At 42.1% G+C, this 17,903-nt stretch overlaps 2 protein-coding genes across 7 annotated transcripts in view; one reads left to right on the top strand and one right to left on the bottom strand.

Annotated features, from left to right (window-relative positions):
* The first annotated feature begins 1,641 nt into the window (after positions 1–1,641).
* Positions 1,642–17,244, top strand: pdcd4a (programmed cell death 4a). Of its 3 annotated transcripts, none has more exons than XR_014126348.1 (12): positions 1,642–1,860; positions 2,056–2,180; positions 8,159–8,452; positions 8,843–8,940; positions 9,508–9,621; positions 9,785–10,006; positions 10,413–10,510; positions 10,753–10,867; positions 11,963–12,070; positions 12,427–12,537; positions 15,153–15,323; positions 15,957–17,244. XR_014126348.1 is itself a non-coding variant. In XM_027021003.3 (12 exons), exons 1-12 carry the CDS (start codon positions 1,781–1,783, stop codon positions 16,006–16,008), a joined length of 1,554 nt encoding a protein of 517 aa, XP_026876804.2. In that variant the 5' UTR covers positions 1,642–1,780; the 3' UTR covers positions 16,009–17,244. The 3 variants fall into 3 exon arrangements, 2 of the variants coding, with proteins under 2 accessions (XP_026876804.2, XP_026876803.2); XM_027021003.3 differs by having other exon boundaries at positions 2,059–2,180; positions 15,184–15,323; XM_027021002.3 differs by having other exon boundaries at positions 1,643–1,860; positions 15,184–15,323.
* Positions 16,940–17,903, bottom strand: part of LOC145660169 (uncharacterized) — a 283,557-nt gene continuing 282,593 nt past the window's right edge. For all 4 annotated transcript variants that reach the window (XM_081724291.1, XM_081724292.1, XM_081724290.1 and 1 more), the window contains one exon: positions 16,940–17,864. The gene's annotated coding sequence lies outside the window, so the exon portion shown is untranslated. The remainder of the gene's footprint in view (positions 17,865–17,903) is intronic.

The raw sequence follows: 17,903 nt of genomic DNA, 5'->3' as shown, positions 1-17,903 counted from the left end.
GAGAGGGGAGCAGATGTGGGGAATTCATCCACTCACAGGATAAGGATGCTGAGCTCCCCTGGGCATGAGGATGGCTCCAGGTGGGACAAAAACCAGACTGGAGAGATGTGATGTCACGAAATTCCATTACAGTGGCCAGGCTGTCACATGGACATGCAAGAGTGCATGTCCTTCTGCGACCAGTGACCAACACCAAGGATCACTATGCCCATGGATTCCTTCACCAAGGAGCCTGAGGCATACATGGTTTGGCAGGAGCTCCACGGCAACCAGGAACGTAACTTTGAGTTGATGTCTTGGCCGAGGTCTGTAACTGGCTGGACGTCTGGAAGAACTAGCCACTCTGCTCCATTCTCAGAGCAATGGCCTGGTGGAGCGTTTCAACCAGACACTCAACACTCAGCTCACTGTCTTCACTGGGACTACAACTCCCAGAATGCCATGTGCCTCTGAAGACTTTATTTAGTTTAAAATGTAATTGTTTAGTGCTGTTCATTTAAATTTAATGCCATCTTTGTGTATATATCGTTTGGTTACCACCTTCCCTTTCCCGTTTATTTTATTTTTTTTTCCTTGTTGGCTTTTGTATCAGACTTTCTAGAGGCTTCACTTACAATAAAATAACATTTACTTGACTAAAAAATTATATTCTCTGGTTCTTTTTGGCACCGAAAAAAATTATGAGTATATTCTTATTAATCCAGGAGTCCCAATTTAGAATCCATATTGGTCTGGCGAAGCATTAATGTGTATCTAGGAAACAGCACTAAGTTTATGGGTTCGAAACCCAGATGATGCCCTGCAGTACCCACATGTGGCCAGATTAGATACTGCAACAGCACCATGCAGAGGTGAAAATTCTGCATACACAACACAGCCGGGTTTTCAGTAAATAGTTGTACATATGCCCCCTAGTGCCAGAGAGCAATCATTACAGCAGGCAAACACTAACGTAGTGCTGGGTGACATGGACCAAAAATGCATCTCTCTGTATTTTTGAAGTGATCTAAATGTTCAGGTTACAGGTCAAACCCACTTGTGAGATGTCAAAGGCACTTTAATTAAAACCGACTGTGATCAAAATAAAATGCAAAGACAGAGTTTAAGATGTCAGTCTACTCAGAAAATACTATTAAACTATTTTGATCAAATCAACAGTCAAAAGAGTAAAATCAGATTTATATTTATGTATATTTAGATTTGTGCACTGCTGAAATTTAACACATTACCGCGTATCAATATAAATAGTACTCTCTATATCTTGTTTGATAATACATCAATATACTGCATAACTAAATGAATGAATGAATGAATGAATTAAATAATAAGCACAACAGTTATTTCACAAGGTAAAACGTATACATACAACCATAAAAATAGCCAGTCACGTTGGTTGGTTGGTTTTGCAACAGCCTGGCAATATAAACCAACAAATGACCAGTAGCTCCACGTTGACGATCAACGCACGTTACCTGGGTTTATGTAAATCGCTTGTTATTTAATACCACAGATTCAGAGTCCGAGTACGTGATATTTAAATATCTTTGATTATTTGTAATACATATCTCTGATAGGTTAAGACCGCGTTATCCCGCCCCCTCGCTTGCCAATCCTCAACGTCGTCCATCACTCGTGACGTTTTGTATGCTTTGGAAAGTTAAAAACAGTCCACATCGCAGCACACACTTGCAGCGTGCGCGTTGCATTGCAATATTTTTTCTGCCCTTTTAAAGACTACTTATTAGCAATCGGATTCGCATTTATCTTTTCAAGAAATTATATGCCTGTTTTCGGTTTTTTTCTCTCTACATTTCAACACAAAAGCAAGTTACAGCGAACACGCTTCAAGGTTCTCAAGTGGTGAGCTAATAAGCTAGCAGCTAGCAGTCAGTTTAAGAGGCGAGAATGCAAGTTTGTGACTTACAGAAAACATTTTCTTAGCTGGACGAAGAGCTGTAGTGTGTATGGATGAGCTAAGACATCTCAGAACTGTAGCATGTAGCCGCATGGCATGTTTGACGCGTTACGGCGCTTGTGATTTTGTTTTCATGACAGCAGGCATCAGTGTAAACGACGAGAAGACGACGACCCAAGTGCTGACTTAGCCCGCGAGCCGCCCACCGTAACGCGTGCAATGGCGACTGAAGTGGAGTCGTGGACCTCCGCTCCTCAGACCGACGGTGAACGTGCATGTGCATTAAAAATAATCGGTGCAAAATAACAGATTAGCTTTAGGTATTGCGGATTTGTCTGTCCTGCTATTGTTTTTTATTTGGGGGGGGGGGGGGGGGGGGTGAAGTGCATGCAGTTGCAGCTTCACTCCACCATGTGCTCGCGCGCAGCCATTGAGACGAGGACAGCTGCAAAACTACGTAGCTAAGCCAGCCTTAGTAATGAGGGTGGGCTTGTTTTGAAGGGTGGGGGGGTGGGGGGGGTGGGGGGTGACCGTGTGCTTTGACGTAAATATAATATTATTGGCTAGATAAATATTCGTTGTTTCGGTTTGTGCGGGTAAAGTTGCACGTGTAAGAGCACGTTCATATAGCTGGCTGTGCTAAGCCTTCCCTGCGAAGTTGTACAGCTTTAGCTGCAGGGTGGATTTTGTAGGCGGAATGTGTAGCTAGGTAGCCAGCACCAGTTTTTTTTTACTTAATTTTGCAAATTAAAGGTAGCGAATATAATGACATTTTAGATGTGAACTATAACGACACGAGCAAGCTAACCAAGCTCACGATAGCTGGGCAGCCTGGTGCCTTTGTTCGCGGTCGACACTAATTACCTAGATAGATTTGTGGTTCGTACGTGGTATGTTTTAATCTAAGCGCGTAAATAAACTACATTCATTACTGGCACACTTGCATAAACCCAGTCCTATAGTGCGATATTGCCGTGGTAAACGTCTTTGTGTCAATGTGATGCAGATTCCTGTTTGTGCACCACGCCCCCTCGCGCATATCCTAGCGTCTCTGAAACGTATCAGAAATAAGGACATGGCGCTTAACAATCGCACGGCCTTTGTCCGGAGTTTATTCTTTTACGACTGATTAAATGCGTCTAAAACGCTTAATAGATTATGGGTTAGGTAGTTGCACAGACCGTTTTTTTTCACACTGTGTGCCGGTTCAAAAAATCTTATTGCGTTTTCAGTTAGAGTGTATGTATGTGCATTAATTACATGCACTTAAGATCCATCACAAGCTCGAGTAGCGTTGTGCATCTCACCCCACTGACCACTCATAAGGCCTTACATAACCTGTTCTGTACTGGCTATGGAGTTACGTAAAGAAAAAAAGGTGTAATCGCGATGTGGTCTGTCTAGCGCTTCTGAGTTGGGAACCTTTTTATTAAACATGTGCCGTTATCACCCGGTTAGTTAATTATTGTAATCGATGTGGATTGCCTTGGATGTTGCTGATTACCAAAGAAATTATATCTTTGAGATTAGTTTTTGCATGGACCTGCTGAACGCAGCACAGCCCTGTTTTGCAGCTGCTCTTTTCCTTAAATCCCTTTAAAGTGCACTGGCGGGCAAAGGCATGGGCTTGTTACCCTTTTGGTTAACTGTGCTGAGATGAGTGTCTGCTCTCCAGTTTCTGACAGTTGAGCCAGTGGTGAGCCACACCCAGCCTTGTAACCTCATGTTCTCCTTGCCTTACTGCAGCTTTGTGCTCTGTGTTTGATAAGGATTATCAAAGACACACTTATGCACACGCTGTACTGTGTGTGTGTGTGTGTGTGTGTGTGTGTGTGTGTGTGTGTGTGTGTGTGTGTTGGAGCATGGTGGAGATGCTGAGTTCTGCTGGTGGCATGACCCACATATATTAGTTTCTCTATATTGTTGGAGGATGTCTGTTTATGGGGTAAAGACCTGACCTCCTCTGGCTGTTCAGTATTTGGGCACCTCTCCCACATATACCTTGTGGGTGATGTAGAGATGCCAAATATAATGTTTGAAACCCTGTTCCACTTTTTAAATCACAGTTAGTGTTTTAGCCTTTTATAGACCTGTTGACTAGTTTAAGAAGACAACTGCAAACCTTTGATGAAGGATCAAAGCAAAAATGTTTTCTTGAAAAAATAGGCTTGATCTTGTCCTACCATACACCTGCCACACTGAGGCATTCTGGGAGAATCATTTATTTATTTAATTACTGTGGGAGTTGTTTGCTGTGGCTTCATAGATCAACAAACCTTTCACATTGGTTGTACTGGTGTTGCGTAACCCAACCCTGACATTCGTAATGTTACATAACTAAACATGTTCGTTCGTTCTTTCTCTCCTCTCTCTCTCTCTCTCTCTCTCTCTCTCTCTGAACTGTAGACAGACCTGTGTACAGTCTTGCTGTTTACTTTTTTCCTAGTAGACAATCGAAGCAGGATGACGAGACCCCCGTAGTTCTCCATAATGTTAGGAGAAACAAGTTCCTGAATTTCAGTTGGAGTTTGGCGCATGGCATGAAAAGAAGTTCATCAGGGCTGTTTTTGTGGAGGCTGTGTAGTTGGTGTTGTATAATCACACATGGCACAGTGCAGATGGGAACTCTCGTGGTCAGTGTCTAAAGCTGAGAATGATTTCAGGAAGGGGGAAAAAATTCTGTTTGTTTTTTTTAGCCACAGTCCGATTTAAACCAGTCTGCATGCAGACCATGTTTATGTCTACAGCACATGTGCAGTGCAGCTGACTTGTGATCATACACATACAGAAGTTGGTGTTTAGCTTTACTCTGCTGTTCATGTTGCAGGTTTACAGTGTTGGTTGTTTGTTTGTTTTACTGCTCTCATTAAGATGCTGATGCAGCATTTTATTTATATAGCTTGTTTTTTAGGTCCAAGTCTGCTAAAGTCAGTGGAGAGACTTGGCAAGGAGAACTTACACCTGTAGGTTAAATCACAGGCAAGGGGCACTTCCTGTGTCTCGTGACTGGGAGTTGTTTATACAGTTCCTTTTATATGTGCATGAGCAAGTGTGTGTTTCCTTGAGCACTTGCACTGTTCTGCTTTGCTGCACCTTTAAAATGTTTAGTAACTTTGGAGCTCTTGGTACTAATTTACCCAGATTTTAATTTCCAGATTACTTACACACTCAGATTTCTTACCGACATGTCCAAGTCCCATTTGAATAAGAAAAAACCTACACTGGTTTTGACATGTTGTATGGGTAGGGCTGGCCCTTGAGTAAATGCATTTTTTGTTGTTTCTAACATAGACATTAAAAGGCCAGGCACTGCACTTGGGCGGAGTCACATTGTGTACCACACCAAACATCAACCCCCATCTGATGCTTGCACTGTTTTGGAATGCTGGAAAGTAGGGGAATATGACCAGATATTCTGGATATTCCAAGAGCAAACTTCAGGACTCTGCCCTTGTAAATGGTATCACCACAGTAATCACTGGCCTTTGACATGATGGCTTTTGTAATGCTGGTCTCAATGCAGTGATTTTTGTTCTCGTATGCATGCAGTGAGAGTATCTCAGAGGCCTTTAGCTGAACATTGCCCCAAATCATCATCATCATCATCCTTAGTCTTGCCTCCTGATGTTCTCTTGTCCTTATTTGAGAACAGTGCCGTCTTCTGTTTCTGTACTGTGAGGCAGCAGCTCTTAAACATTTGCTGTAGCTGTTTATGCCTCACAGTAGCAGGCAGATCACTGTCAACTCTGGCCCAAGGGTGACACCTCTATGGCCATTACTTTACTGCCAGGTCTGCATAGTCTTATGTAGATAGCCTGTGGGAGTGGGGTGGCGGGACCGGCAGGCAGACAGACAGACGGTGAGAAATTCTCCAGTCAGCACTTCTGCTCAGGACCCCCCCCCCCCCCCCCCCCCCCCCCACAGGTCCTGGGACAAAGGTTGTGCTGAGGGCTGATGGGAAGTGGGGAACTGTGAGGTGGATGGTGTTGGCTGAGTGGGGGCTGACTGGAATGAGGCAGTGTGATTGGCACACACCCTGTATCTCCAGTGCCTTATCACATCTTATCGGGCGCATGGGATTGAGACAGGTGTTCAGTGATGCCCAGACTGCCCATACTGAATTCGAGCACTCTGGTGCAGATCACCATGGTTTTACCGGGGCGACGGTTAGAAGTTAACTGGATCTTCACAGTTGCATCATCGTAAGCGGCGACTCTGAAATGCGGCTCAAAGCAACATTTGTTTATTTTGAACCTGACTGAGCTACCATGTGAAAGTAGAATCTGGTCTTTATACTGATTCAATGCCCATATCTTGTGTTCAACTGAAGACAGGTGGGAGTTGGCGTGTATGTACATAGTCATACGTCCAACTTAAAGGGGCAGTGTGTAAGATTAGTGGTATCTAGCAGTGTGGTTGCACAACGCATCCAACTGAATAGCCCCTCCCCTTCCAAGCATGTAGAAGTAGAACATAAGTTGGCTGTCAGGTGCCAAGCTGCATCCAAAATGATGTAATTGGCTACAGCCGCATCAAGTACCCATATGTTAAGTGAAGAGGTTATTTTAGATGGATGTTTAGAAATTGTACTTAGTTTTACAGACCAAATAACTAAGTTATAGGTTGTATGTAAAAGCCAGTATTGTGACATGTTTCACTGCTGACGATACATAGCTGCTAGGTAGCTCTCTAGCAAAGTAAAGGTGAAGGCTATTTCATTCTACATGTTAAGGTTGATTGTGAGAACATTGGCAGGATATATTTTTCTCCATGTGCAGAGTGAGACTGAATAGATTACCCAGTAACATTACAGGGGCTTAAAAACAGCCATAGTGTTCTTAAAAAAAAAAAGGCCTTACGTTACACTTTGACAGTAACTCATCAGTTCACCTCTGTAATCCCACCGTTTTGTGTGTGTTTGTTTGTTTTTGTTTTTTTTTGGTTTTTTTTGGCGGGGGGGGGGGTTAATACTAAGATAAATGGTAGTTTTTGCACATAAATATAAAATCTAAATAATGGTAGCAATGAGATTTTTCAATATTTGACATGGGGCAGAAAGTTGCACCTTTTGAGGTGACTGGTGGAAGACGACCTGCTCCCTACGTAGATATGAAGGACTAATTTGTAGTTGCAGGTGATTATACACTAATGAGTATATGGTTTTGTATACTGTATTCCATTTGGGCTAATGGAGCCCCCTAAATATTACACACTTTTTTTTTTTTTTTTTTTTTTTTTTTTTATAGAAATGCATTGCTTAGGTGGACATTTTTACACTTTCTTGGCGCAGTAGAAAATCCTGCCCATGACGCATATGAAAGAAATTAAGCCTCACTTAAGCATATCAATAGCATAACTACACACCTGTTTTTTTTCTGCTCTGTTCTTTAATTTTATTCAGACATTTTCTTGTATGTTCTCCAAATGTACTACAGCACTTGCAGTTAGCTTTAAATATTCTATACAACCTGAAACATTGACACTAGACCTGGTCCCTCTATGTTGCTGATGGGTGTGCATGTACATATGTTTTGTGTTGCATTTTAATAGGGCCTTGAAGATCTTGCCATTCAGGTTCTTGTGGAAATAACCACATGCCACACATGCTGTTCCTAGATTTCTCTGTTTAACACACCAACTCTGATATAACCAAGGACTTGCTGTTGTTTCTGTGTTTTTGCCTTTGCTGGAAAAAATTGTCTCCCATCCTTTTATAAACTGTCCTAATACAGCTAGGTTTAGGACTGAGAAACGTCTCATTACTTTGAGGTTTTCCATTGCAAATTTAAATAGGACAAGTGAGAATTTTTGAAACTACAAAAGATCCAAACACCAAGATGCATCTCATTTTGAAAAAAGGAGAACTCGGTGTAGTCAAACTTTTTCATGTATGTTTATTTGAACAAAGGTTACATAACATGATTACCTTTTTAATATCACATTTGACTTTTTGAATCTGAAATCATGCACTTAAACCTTTCATGTTGTAGCATTAAAATGGATAAAACCAAATGATTGTGTTAACCTGGCAACCCTGTGACTGCAGTCCTTTGAGTCAGGCATGCTGACCGTCATTCCTGTTCTTAAAGTTCAGGCCACACATTTGTGTGCAGTAGATGCAAATCTCTTTAAATACAGGAGACTCGTAATGTGGTGTTCACATTTCACAGTTCCTCACGTCCCTCTATCACATTCCACATCCCTTCAGTAAACGACTGTTTGTGTGTGTTTCTCCCCCCCCAGGTGTTTTCTCCCTTGAGAAAGAGCAGGGGGCAGATGAGGGTCTGTATGACGATCTGAACGAGGCTGAGGCAAATGGGAACTGGACTCCACAGGAGAAAGCTCTCCATGAGGCCCGGCTGAAGGCCAAAGCCAAGCGTCGTCTGCGCAAGTCTTCGTCTCGCGACTCCACGCGAGACTCTCTGTCTGAACCGTTGTCTGGGGAGCCGGGTACTGACCCCCACAGCCCCAAGGGCAAGACCCACAGCAATGACCGCAAGTCCCGCACTGGCAAGGGCCGTGGCCTGCCCAAGAAGGGTGAGTTGGTGCTGAGAAGGCCTGTGAAGACTGGTAGCAGGGCTCTGTTTCTGAGGGGCTTCACGCATGCACTGCTGCACCGCAGCAGGGAGCTGCCAACTCTGCTTTTGTAGCAATTTGTACTACTGTGGCATGAATAGTCATGATGTGTGTAGTAACGTTTGTATTAATAAGTAGTGTTCTTAATAAGTAGTCATTCTGCAGTAATGTGGCAGTGATGGGCACTTTTGCATGGGAGTCTTGGGTGTTTTTCGATTTTGCCATCATACAAATGACAACTTGATCACCTGATGCGTTTCTGTATATATCATCATGGGTGTGTATCTAGGAAGGCTGTGTGGGTTTTTGGGGGCAGGCTCATGCATTGTCTGTGTGCGCTGCTGTGTGCAGGTGGAGCAGGGGGTAAGGGGGTTTGGGGAGCTGCAGGGATGGTGTATGAGATGGAGGAGCCAGATTCCAAAGACCCAAACTACGATGAGTCTGCTCAGGTGTGTGGCGGCAGGAAGGATCACCCGACTGCGGTGGCTAGTGTCTGCTGGTCATATGTTTTAACAAACAGCCCCTCTTTCTTCTAAGACTCATTTCAATAAACAAATAGTGTTTCTTTGGTGTTCTGAGAGTGAAAGTTTTGTGTATTTTATAACATGAGAGGTTAATGGTACACACGTGTGCACTGATGTGACTAATTCAGAGAGAAGGAAGAAAAACAGGAAACTGAGTCAGTGTTGACGTTGAAAAATGTAAAGTTCCAGTAACGCTTGTTCCCTCTGCAGTTAGAGTTTACGTTCAAGTCTTAAGTGGTTGTCAGAACAATGGTTTTGAAACCGTGTCCAGTCCCCTGGAGTTTGCCCAGCCGAAGCCGTTGTGCCCACCCACTAAACTGTAACATTTTTCCACTAAACCATAGCACTACCAGCTCCCCCCATTTCTAACTCCTAATGGGTTATTTGGGTGTAGACTAGCAGTCACATTATGCGTTGGTGATTCATGTTCATGTGTTTGTGCAAGGAGACCTTGTTTATTGCTGGCTGGTGTGTGTGTGCAAATGTGTGTAGGGAGACACTATTTATGCAACAGTAGTCCCTGAGCTAGAAGAGGGAGAGCTGGAGAAGGCGGTGAACCCCATTGTGCAGGAGTACTTTGAACATGGAGACACCAGAGAAGTCGAGGTGAGCTTCGGTACCCTCGGCCGGGACGGTGTGCGTTACAAGAAACGTCTTCTGAGAAGAGATTCAGTCGTAAATGTCTGCCTGCATGGGAATGTGGTGGTAGTAACCCGCTGTGATGAGTGTGCGTTTCCCTCCCTGCTTCGGTGCGTCTCGCCTTCCGCAGATGCTGCTGAAGGAGCTGAACCTGGGCCCCCGGAAGTACGAGTTCTCCTCCCTGGCGCTGTCTTTGTCTCTGGAGGGCAAAGCTAGCCACCGGGAGCTCACGTCCCGCCTGCTGTCGGACCTGATTGGGAAGGTGCTGACTGAAAGTGACATGGCCCGTGCCTTCCACAAGACACTTCAGGAGCTGCCGGATCTCATCCTCGACACACCTGAGGCTCCACAGGTGAAAATGGCATCCAAGCAGTGTGTGCCCTAAGCAAAGCTCAAATGTATAAAATGGTGATACAAGAACATTAATAGATGCGATGAGGAGGAGTGAGGCAGCAGTACAAACTCTTGCTGGATTATGATGTGAGGGATTAAATAAATCCCGCAAAGAATTTGCTCATGCACACCACAAGCAATATAAGGCAACAATTTTTTTTTTTTTTACTTAAATATTTAATTATGCATTTAGAATTACACTTTGGTTATTAGCCCTGATAAATGATTATAGTCAAATAACTTGATAATTTATTTCAGTATATTCATGTAATTGACAGATGTGGGAACTCTCACCCATACGGCATGTGGAAGCCGATGATGTTTGTATCCTCTGTTTGCTCACCGCCTCTTTCCCTGTTCTCCAGATGCTCGGGCAGTTTATTGCACGAGCCATCGCCGACCACGCGCTGCCCATGAATTTTCTCAACCGCTACAAAGGCAAAGTGGACTGTGACCATGCCAGGTGCATTCTGGGATTGGTCTCACTTGGAGCCAAACGTGATTCTGCGTTCAAACTACACCAGGAGCTCTTTTAAGTGCTTGTCATTTCAACAGGGAGTAGCTCCCATCACTGAACATAACTGACATAGCAGTGGTGGTCATTTGACTGGGAGATTTTATTACCTCAGCTGTCCAGGAAACCAAGCCATAGATTTTTATATCTGACACATGTTCTCTCTTCTCTCTGGGTCTGTGTGTCTTCAGAGCTGCTTTAGATCGAGCGTCCGTGCTGCTGTCCATGAAGAGAGAGATGGTACGGCTGGATAACGTGTGGGGAGTGGGTGGTGGACAGAGGCCTGTTAAGCATCTTATTAAAGAGGTATGGAAACAAGTCTCCTGTATAAATACCATATGCATTTGGACCGTTATGTGCTGATCATCCATTGCTGATCTATATACACTCACCAGTCTGTTTTAGAAACACCTACCTTGTTTATCTACAGTCACTGGTCGCTTTAGTGGGTACATCTTTTATAGGTACACTTTAATAAGCACGTTATACATACTATATTACACAATGGCTCATTTGTGGCTATGCACTCTGCTCTTTACCCCGTTCATTGTTTCTGACCACAGAATCACTAACATCATTTATGGGATAAACCATTGGGAGCGGAGCAACGCAGGATACTCAGTGGTACAGGTTTAGAGTGGTCTGTCACTGAAATATGTACTCAGGAGAGGTTCTGTGGTCAGAAACTGATTGCTGATGAAGGTTTGGAGGATGAGTGAAGTCTAGAGCAGTTAACTGTTCATGGCAACACATTCAAACTACAAGTGCAATGTAGATCTGCAAGTTTGATGTTTATTCTGATGTAGTGTCTGAGTGTATCCTGACTACTTCATGTCAAATGAAACGCTTGTGCATATGTAGTGTGTATGGGCCTGGAATAGCCATTACAGAACTAGGAGAGCAGTGTTGGACCCTGATTAAAAAAGCTCCGGATCCACCCTTATCTCCTGGTAGGAGAACGCATTTCCTGCATTGTTTCTTTCTTTCTCCTTTTCTGAATGTATGCACCTCCACCTTTTTGCAAACAGAACTGGTGGGTGAGGCATCCCAGGAGCAATCACATGATCAAATGCTTCCAGACCAGCCCTTAACAAAATGCTTTTGTAGTTTCTTAAAGCTTCTTAGTTATCTTTAGAGCCAGAGAAACTGCAGTTAAAACTCTGTGGGGCACAGCCCAGTGCAGATACCGAACGGGTAACTTGTATACGTTTTTATTCTTGAATGTCCACCCGCCAAAACTGTTTACATGTTCCTTGTGCTCTCCAGTAGGGGGAGCAGTTGAGTATTGTATGGAAGTGTGATTCTTTAAAATTTTATTTTATTTTTTTTAAAAAATCTGAAGTACAGATGGACAGAAAATGTAGAGATTTTAAACTGTCTCTGTGGGTTTGTGTGTGACAGATGAACCTGTTGCTGAAGGAGTACCTTGTCTCAGGTGAGCTGTCGGAGGCGGAGCACTGTTTGCGGGACCTTGAAGTGCCACATTTCCACCATGAGCTCGTCTATGAGGTACCTGCACATCCTGATGCCCCCCGCCCCACACACATGCTTCATTTGCTCTGCTCTGTTTTTTTATGCAATACCAGGCCTGTGAGCTTCCGGCCACACTATGGCTTGATTTCAATTTGGATTCTTTAGAAAATTATTCATTGCATTACACATTTCACCATAATTCAAGTTTGGTACATTCGTAATTATAAAAAAAAACCTGTGTGAGCAAATGTCAGGAGAATGTGTTTATTAAAATAATGAATATATGCAATATGCAACAGATGAGCCCTATAGTTATGGTTTTCTGTTTTCATTTATAGATAATGTGATAATGCAAACTTGGTTTCTAAATGATAATTTGTGTCTTGCTGTAGGCTATTGTTATGGTGTTGGAGTCTAATGGGGAGACAGCCATTCAGATGATGGTGAAGCTTCTGCAGGCCTTTTGGAAATCAGGCCTCATCACTCTGGACCAGATGAACAGGGTAAACGAACTTCACAATCGCCTTCATGCAACATGACTTGTCAGGTACAGGAATTGGCTTTGGTATGGTGGAAACTGCTCAACAGAGTACAGCATCAGCAGGACACAAGTACACTGACAATACTGACAACTGTGGAATAAAAACGCAAGGCAACCGGGCCACAACATAATCCTGCATTTTACAGTGCATAGTAACATTGGGGTTACATGTACGAGGTGGCAGGTAAAAAAAACCCCCCAAAAACACGATTTGCAGTATATACATCTCTGAATACAGAGTGAATTTAAGATTGTGACATGTAAGGTGCAGTTGTGTAAATATTAAAATAAACATTTTCCAGAGAACAGCTTCTGAAATGATGTCTAGGGTGGGAGGCATGTGCAGATATTCTTGAGGCCACTCTAGAGCGAGGGGGCGGGGGGGCTCAGACCTCTACTGTGGGGGGTGGGGGGTGGACTCGGACCTCCACTCTGGAGCGTGGGGGACCCCCCCCCTGCTCTTTGCAGCATGGGGTAGACATTTAAATGATCACTTAAGAAGTATGTTATGAGTGTAACAATCATCATACTGGATTTGTGATTAGCATAATTTACAGGAATACTCTGGAGCTCTCGCCAAAAGTACCTAGATATTTTCATGATCTTTACATTCCTATTGGGTGACTGGCTAATGGCACTGGCTTGCTATATGGGTCATCGTTAGCTAGCTAGCTAACTAACTAGTGTAGCTAGCCACATTGCATAGCTAAACATGACTGCACGCAGCTGGTAGAAAGAAATCTCAATATATAAAATTGGTAACAAACTGTAATCTTTATAATGGCAGAAAACATTTTCTCTACAAAGAATGAATCCTCATGGAGCATGTATTGCTGGCTGCCATGACTTGGTTCAGCTGCTGTAGCAAATTAGCCATTGTTTTTCTATTGGAATATCCTTTATGTTGGATTACAACTCTGTTTCATATTAATAATGCACATTAGGAGAGGGCACTGATTTATGTACACATGTGAGCCTTAAAGATAAGGATACAGCTACATTTCATAGATGGTATAATGCACCATTTAAAAGCAGAGGGCTCCACTTTAGGCTCACGCTGATATTTTAATATATAACGGAAGGCACGCAGATGAGTGTCTTTGGCCTTGTAAATTGCTTGAGTAAGAGTTTACAGTACCCTCTTTTAAATTGACTCTTAATACTATTTGGTCAGAAAGTTACTTTTAAAGTAGATGTAACAGAGTAAGTGAAGTGCATTATTACCCACTGTGGGCACTGGAATGCGCATATATATATATATATATATATATATATATATATATATATATATATATATATATATATATATATATATATATATATATAAATTCCTTCCTTCCTTCCTTCCTTCCAAGATAGGTGACTAGATCAGCCAAAAGAACATCGTCACATGTCTACTTGTATGTACAACATAGAGGTGCATAGCCTAATCTCAAATTAAAAAAATATATACTTAGGTGGTCCGATTAACTGACATAGTTGTTTAGCTGCATTTGCGTGGTTTCTAATGGTGCTTGTAGGTCACTTCTACTCCATCCTCTGACCACTTCTGTTCCATGGGTTCAGCTTGGTTTGCACAAAAAGAGGACATAAGAGGATGGAGAAGAGACAGCACAAGGACTGAAACGACACCCTTAAGCTACATGTGAGCAGTGGACCCATCAGTGCCAGTAGTGTTACTGAGTATGAAGTATAAAAGTGGTTGGTATAGTGTAGGGGGTAACAACGCTATCTCTGTCTGGGCAAGTGCTCTGCACTATACTAAGAACCCTTGGGCAAGGTTCCTAACACTATGCTTGCCTACCTTCTGTAAGACGATTGAAAATTGTAAGTTGCTCTAGATGAGAGCGTCTGCCAAATGCATTAAATGAATGTGCCAGTGTCCATTTGCACCTACAATTACTCTAGCTCAGTGTCTCTAAAATGGGTCTTTGCTTTGTGATCGTTTGTAGATCATCATTTGCACTGACTGAGTACTGCAGTATTCCTCTTATCTCCAACAAATATGCACATTATATATGTACCTTGTAGGCTGTTAAGTAAATTAACTTGTTGAAGCCCACTTCTGCCATCATGTTTATACTCTGGTCAGCTCACTGACTGTACCGAAGGTGCAACATATCAATTTTTGGTTATGGTGCACTTCAATAGGATCAGACAGTAATGTTTAACTTGATATGTGGTAATTTGTTCAAGTTCAGCAGTGTTCGAGAGTGCACAAATTTAAATATGTAATATTTAAATAACTGATTTTACACTTTTTTTATTGGTGATTTAACAAATATCTTAACCGAATAGTATTGCCTGATTGTAGTATTTCTCTAGTATCTATTGTTTTATAGTAATAGTAATTTTTGCATTTTATTTTTCAGTCTTTTTTTTTTTTTTAAGTGCTTGATATCTCACGTATGGCTTTGATTTGTATCTGAACATTCAGAACACTTCAAAAATAGAGATTTATTTAATTATTTAGCTTGTGCCTGCTGTAATGATTGTTCTGTGGCACTAGGGCCATAATCACTGAAAACCCAGCTGTGTTTTTTTTTTTTTTTTTACCTCTTCATGGTGGTGTTACAGTATCTAATCTGGCCACTTGTGGGTGCTGCAGGGTTTCCAGCGCGTGTATGACGAGCTACCTGAGATCTGCCTAGATGTGCCTCTTGCCCACTCCATCATGGAGGCGTTTGTGGATGTTTGCTACCAGGAGGCTGTTATCACTGCGCAGCTGAGAGATGCCTGTCCCTCCAGGTCTGACATTGACAGCGATCTCTGTCAAGTTGGCATCCCATATTAATTCACAATATGAATTAAAAAATAATGTGTAAAACATTTTTAAACTGGTACAGGATTTGAGAAATTTGACATCTTATGCCTTTTCATGGACTGGGACTTAATTTAGTCAGCCCTCAATGTCCAAATCATGACAAAATGGTTTCATTCACTTAGGTTACATTTGTTACGTGAATGGACCATTGCAGAGAACAAAACGTTTCTTTTTTTAGCTAAAAATGGCTATGTAGCTAAATAGCTAAAGAAAATCAATAAAACATCTTAGGTGGTCATCCCCAGCTATATTAAAGATGTTTTAGCTCTTGCCTTCTGTTCAGTGATGGAGCTACATGAAGGCTTGAAGTCGATTACATCTTGATTGACTGTTAGATTATGGATTAAAAAATATCTCAGATCTTCTTGCAGCTGTCAGTGTGAGCATGAAACAGTCCAGTGGGTGGTGGAAGTCCTTGTAGTAATGTAGTAGTTTAAAAAAAAAAGTGAAGGTCATAAGACGTTACATTTCTCAAAGTATTCTGACAGATACAAACCTACTGGAAGTGGTCTTCACAAATACACGTGTATGTTTATGGGCAAATTTTTGTCCACTAGAGGGCGAAAGCGGTTTGTGAGCGAGGGTGATGGAGGCATTGTTAAAAACTAAGAGGGACGACAGATCTGCATGCCCTGCCTCACTGTCTTTGATGCCGCCCTGGAACCCAGTCGTCTGCCCATCCTCTACACAGCCAGCACCACTCAGCCCAGCGGAGGAGGCGGGGGGTACACAGAGGGGGAGGGTGCTACTTTCCTTCCTTCTCTTCCTCAGAGGATAGTTTTGGTTCTAGTTGTGTTTGATTTGTTTTTTGAGGTTTCTGGTTGTGGGTGGGGCTTAATCTGCTTTGCTACAATGGTTATGCTTTGTTTTTCGCAACAGTTTGCATGTATAATGCATATATGAAGCAAAATAATTAAAAAATTAAAGAAGAAAGCAAAAAAAAAAAATCCCCCCCCCCCCCCCCCCCCAAAATCTGAGAAACACAGCTTGTACAGTAAAGGCTGGGGTGGCACAAATGCCACTTTGTGAGGACTGTGGGATTGTCTAAATTCTTCATGTTCAAGCAGCTTTAGTTTCTCAGCATTTTAAATTTTTTTTTATTATTATTATTATTTTTTTTTTTTACATCTTGTTGGTGCCAAGAAGCTGCAACACTTGTAGTATTACTTGTCATTCAGTTTTGAACAGTTCTTCACTGAACAGCTGGTCATTTGGGCTTTTCTAGTACCCAGTCCCAAACTGGTTTACTTTAAGCCTGTTTAGCAAACTGGTGATGTTTTTGAACTTCCATGTCTCATAATGATCTCATTTACTCTTTGGATAGAGGGGTGTCAGGGTTTTGGTTTGGTTTTAGAGGGTAGAAGGAGCGCATTACATTGTGTGTTCCACAGCTTCTGAGGGTGTGGTGTCTCTTTTCTAAACTCCTACCCTGCCCCCACCACCACAAAACATGTACACACACTTTTCCTGCCTTTTCACAGGCTTTTGAAAACAAGCGGTCCATTTTCCATGCTGGTGGTTTTGCCAGCAACACAGTTCATTGGTTTAGCTGCTCCATTTGTGAATACACAGATTTGGATAGAGGTCCTGGTGTAAACAACCAGCCATATAGCTTGGGTGTCAAGTCTAGCTCTGTCTAATCAGATTATGGGTCTAACAGAAACCAAAATGTTTTTTTTGTTTTTTTTTTTGCCTGTACATAAACCCTGTGTTTTATATCGGTGTTCATACAGGTTTCAGAACAAAAGCATTATTTTTGACCAGCCAACTGTTTGTCTCAGCATTAAATATACAGGACATTTTGACACTGTAATTATTTCTGAAATAAAAAATATATATATTCTAGTATGTTCTCCTTTTTAACAAGGATATTGTGAAAGTGTTTCTCTTTATCAGAAATTTCTGAGTAAATGGTTTACAAAAAAAAACCCTAAAAAAAGTTTCAGACTATCAAGCATTGCATTTCAAGACTTCCATTTGACAGCAGCAGTAAATAGGAAAAACCCTAAATGTAACAAGTCGACTCTCACCAAGTCCTGGCACAGTCAACAACAACAAAATGCAAAGTGTAAAATAGCCCCCATGTAGATGGTAAAGAACTATAATCTAGTTCATTTGGTTGTACACATACTTTAAATGCTGATGGTGTAATTGTGTGATAATGGTAATTACCAATCTGGGGTTATAAGGACTAATAATGGCAATTTATTTTCAGGTACATGCAGGTACATGTTCAGAATTATATGAGCTGTAAGTCTGGATTTTGTCTAAAGACAACACCATCGGGTTGATGTAATAGTACAGCTGATGCACCACATACAGGACAAGTTTGTCATGGCTGTATTTATTTTGATAAGGTTGCAGATTTGATCATGAAATGGGAGTGGAGACCTGGATGCTGAAAAGACTAGCCGTAATGCGTAGGAGAACCCGCATGCCATCACCCAGGAAACCTTTAAGTACCCCTGTAAAATATCGAGCCAGCAAAACAAATGTTTATCTCC

Source organism: Electrophorus electricus, chromosome 12, assembly GCF_041902795.1.
Source record: "Electrophorus electricus isolate QZ-2024a chromosome 12, ASM4190279v1, whole genome shotgun sequence".
NCBI lineage: Eukaryota > Metazoa > Chordata > Actinopteri > Gymnotiformes > Gymnotidae > Electrophorus > Electrophorus electricus.
The sequence above is the reverse complement of the archived record's forward strand: the minus strand, read 5'-3'. Positions and strand labels throughout refer to the sequence as shown.

What these genes read in the sequence shown, in the direction of transcription:
- pdcd4a (XM_027021002.3), top strand. Translation starts at nt 1,781, where the DNA reads ATGCCTGTTTTCGGTTTTTTTCTCTCTACATTTCAACACAAAAGCAAG. An exon ending in CGCTTCAAGGTTCTCAAGTG is followed by an intron (nt 1,861 to 2,055) that starts GTGAGCTAATAA and finishes TTTTCATGACAG; the next exon opens with CAGGCATCAGTGTAAACGAC. An exon ending in ACACACCTGAGGCTCCACAG is followed by an intron (nt 10,007 to 10,412) that starts GTGAAAATGGCA and finishes CCTGTTCTCCAG; the next exon opens with ATGCTCGGGCAGTTTATTGC.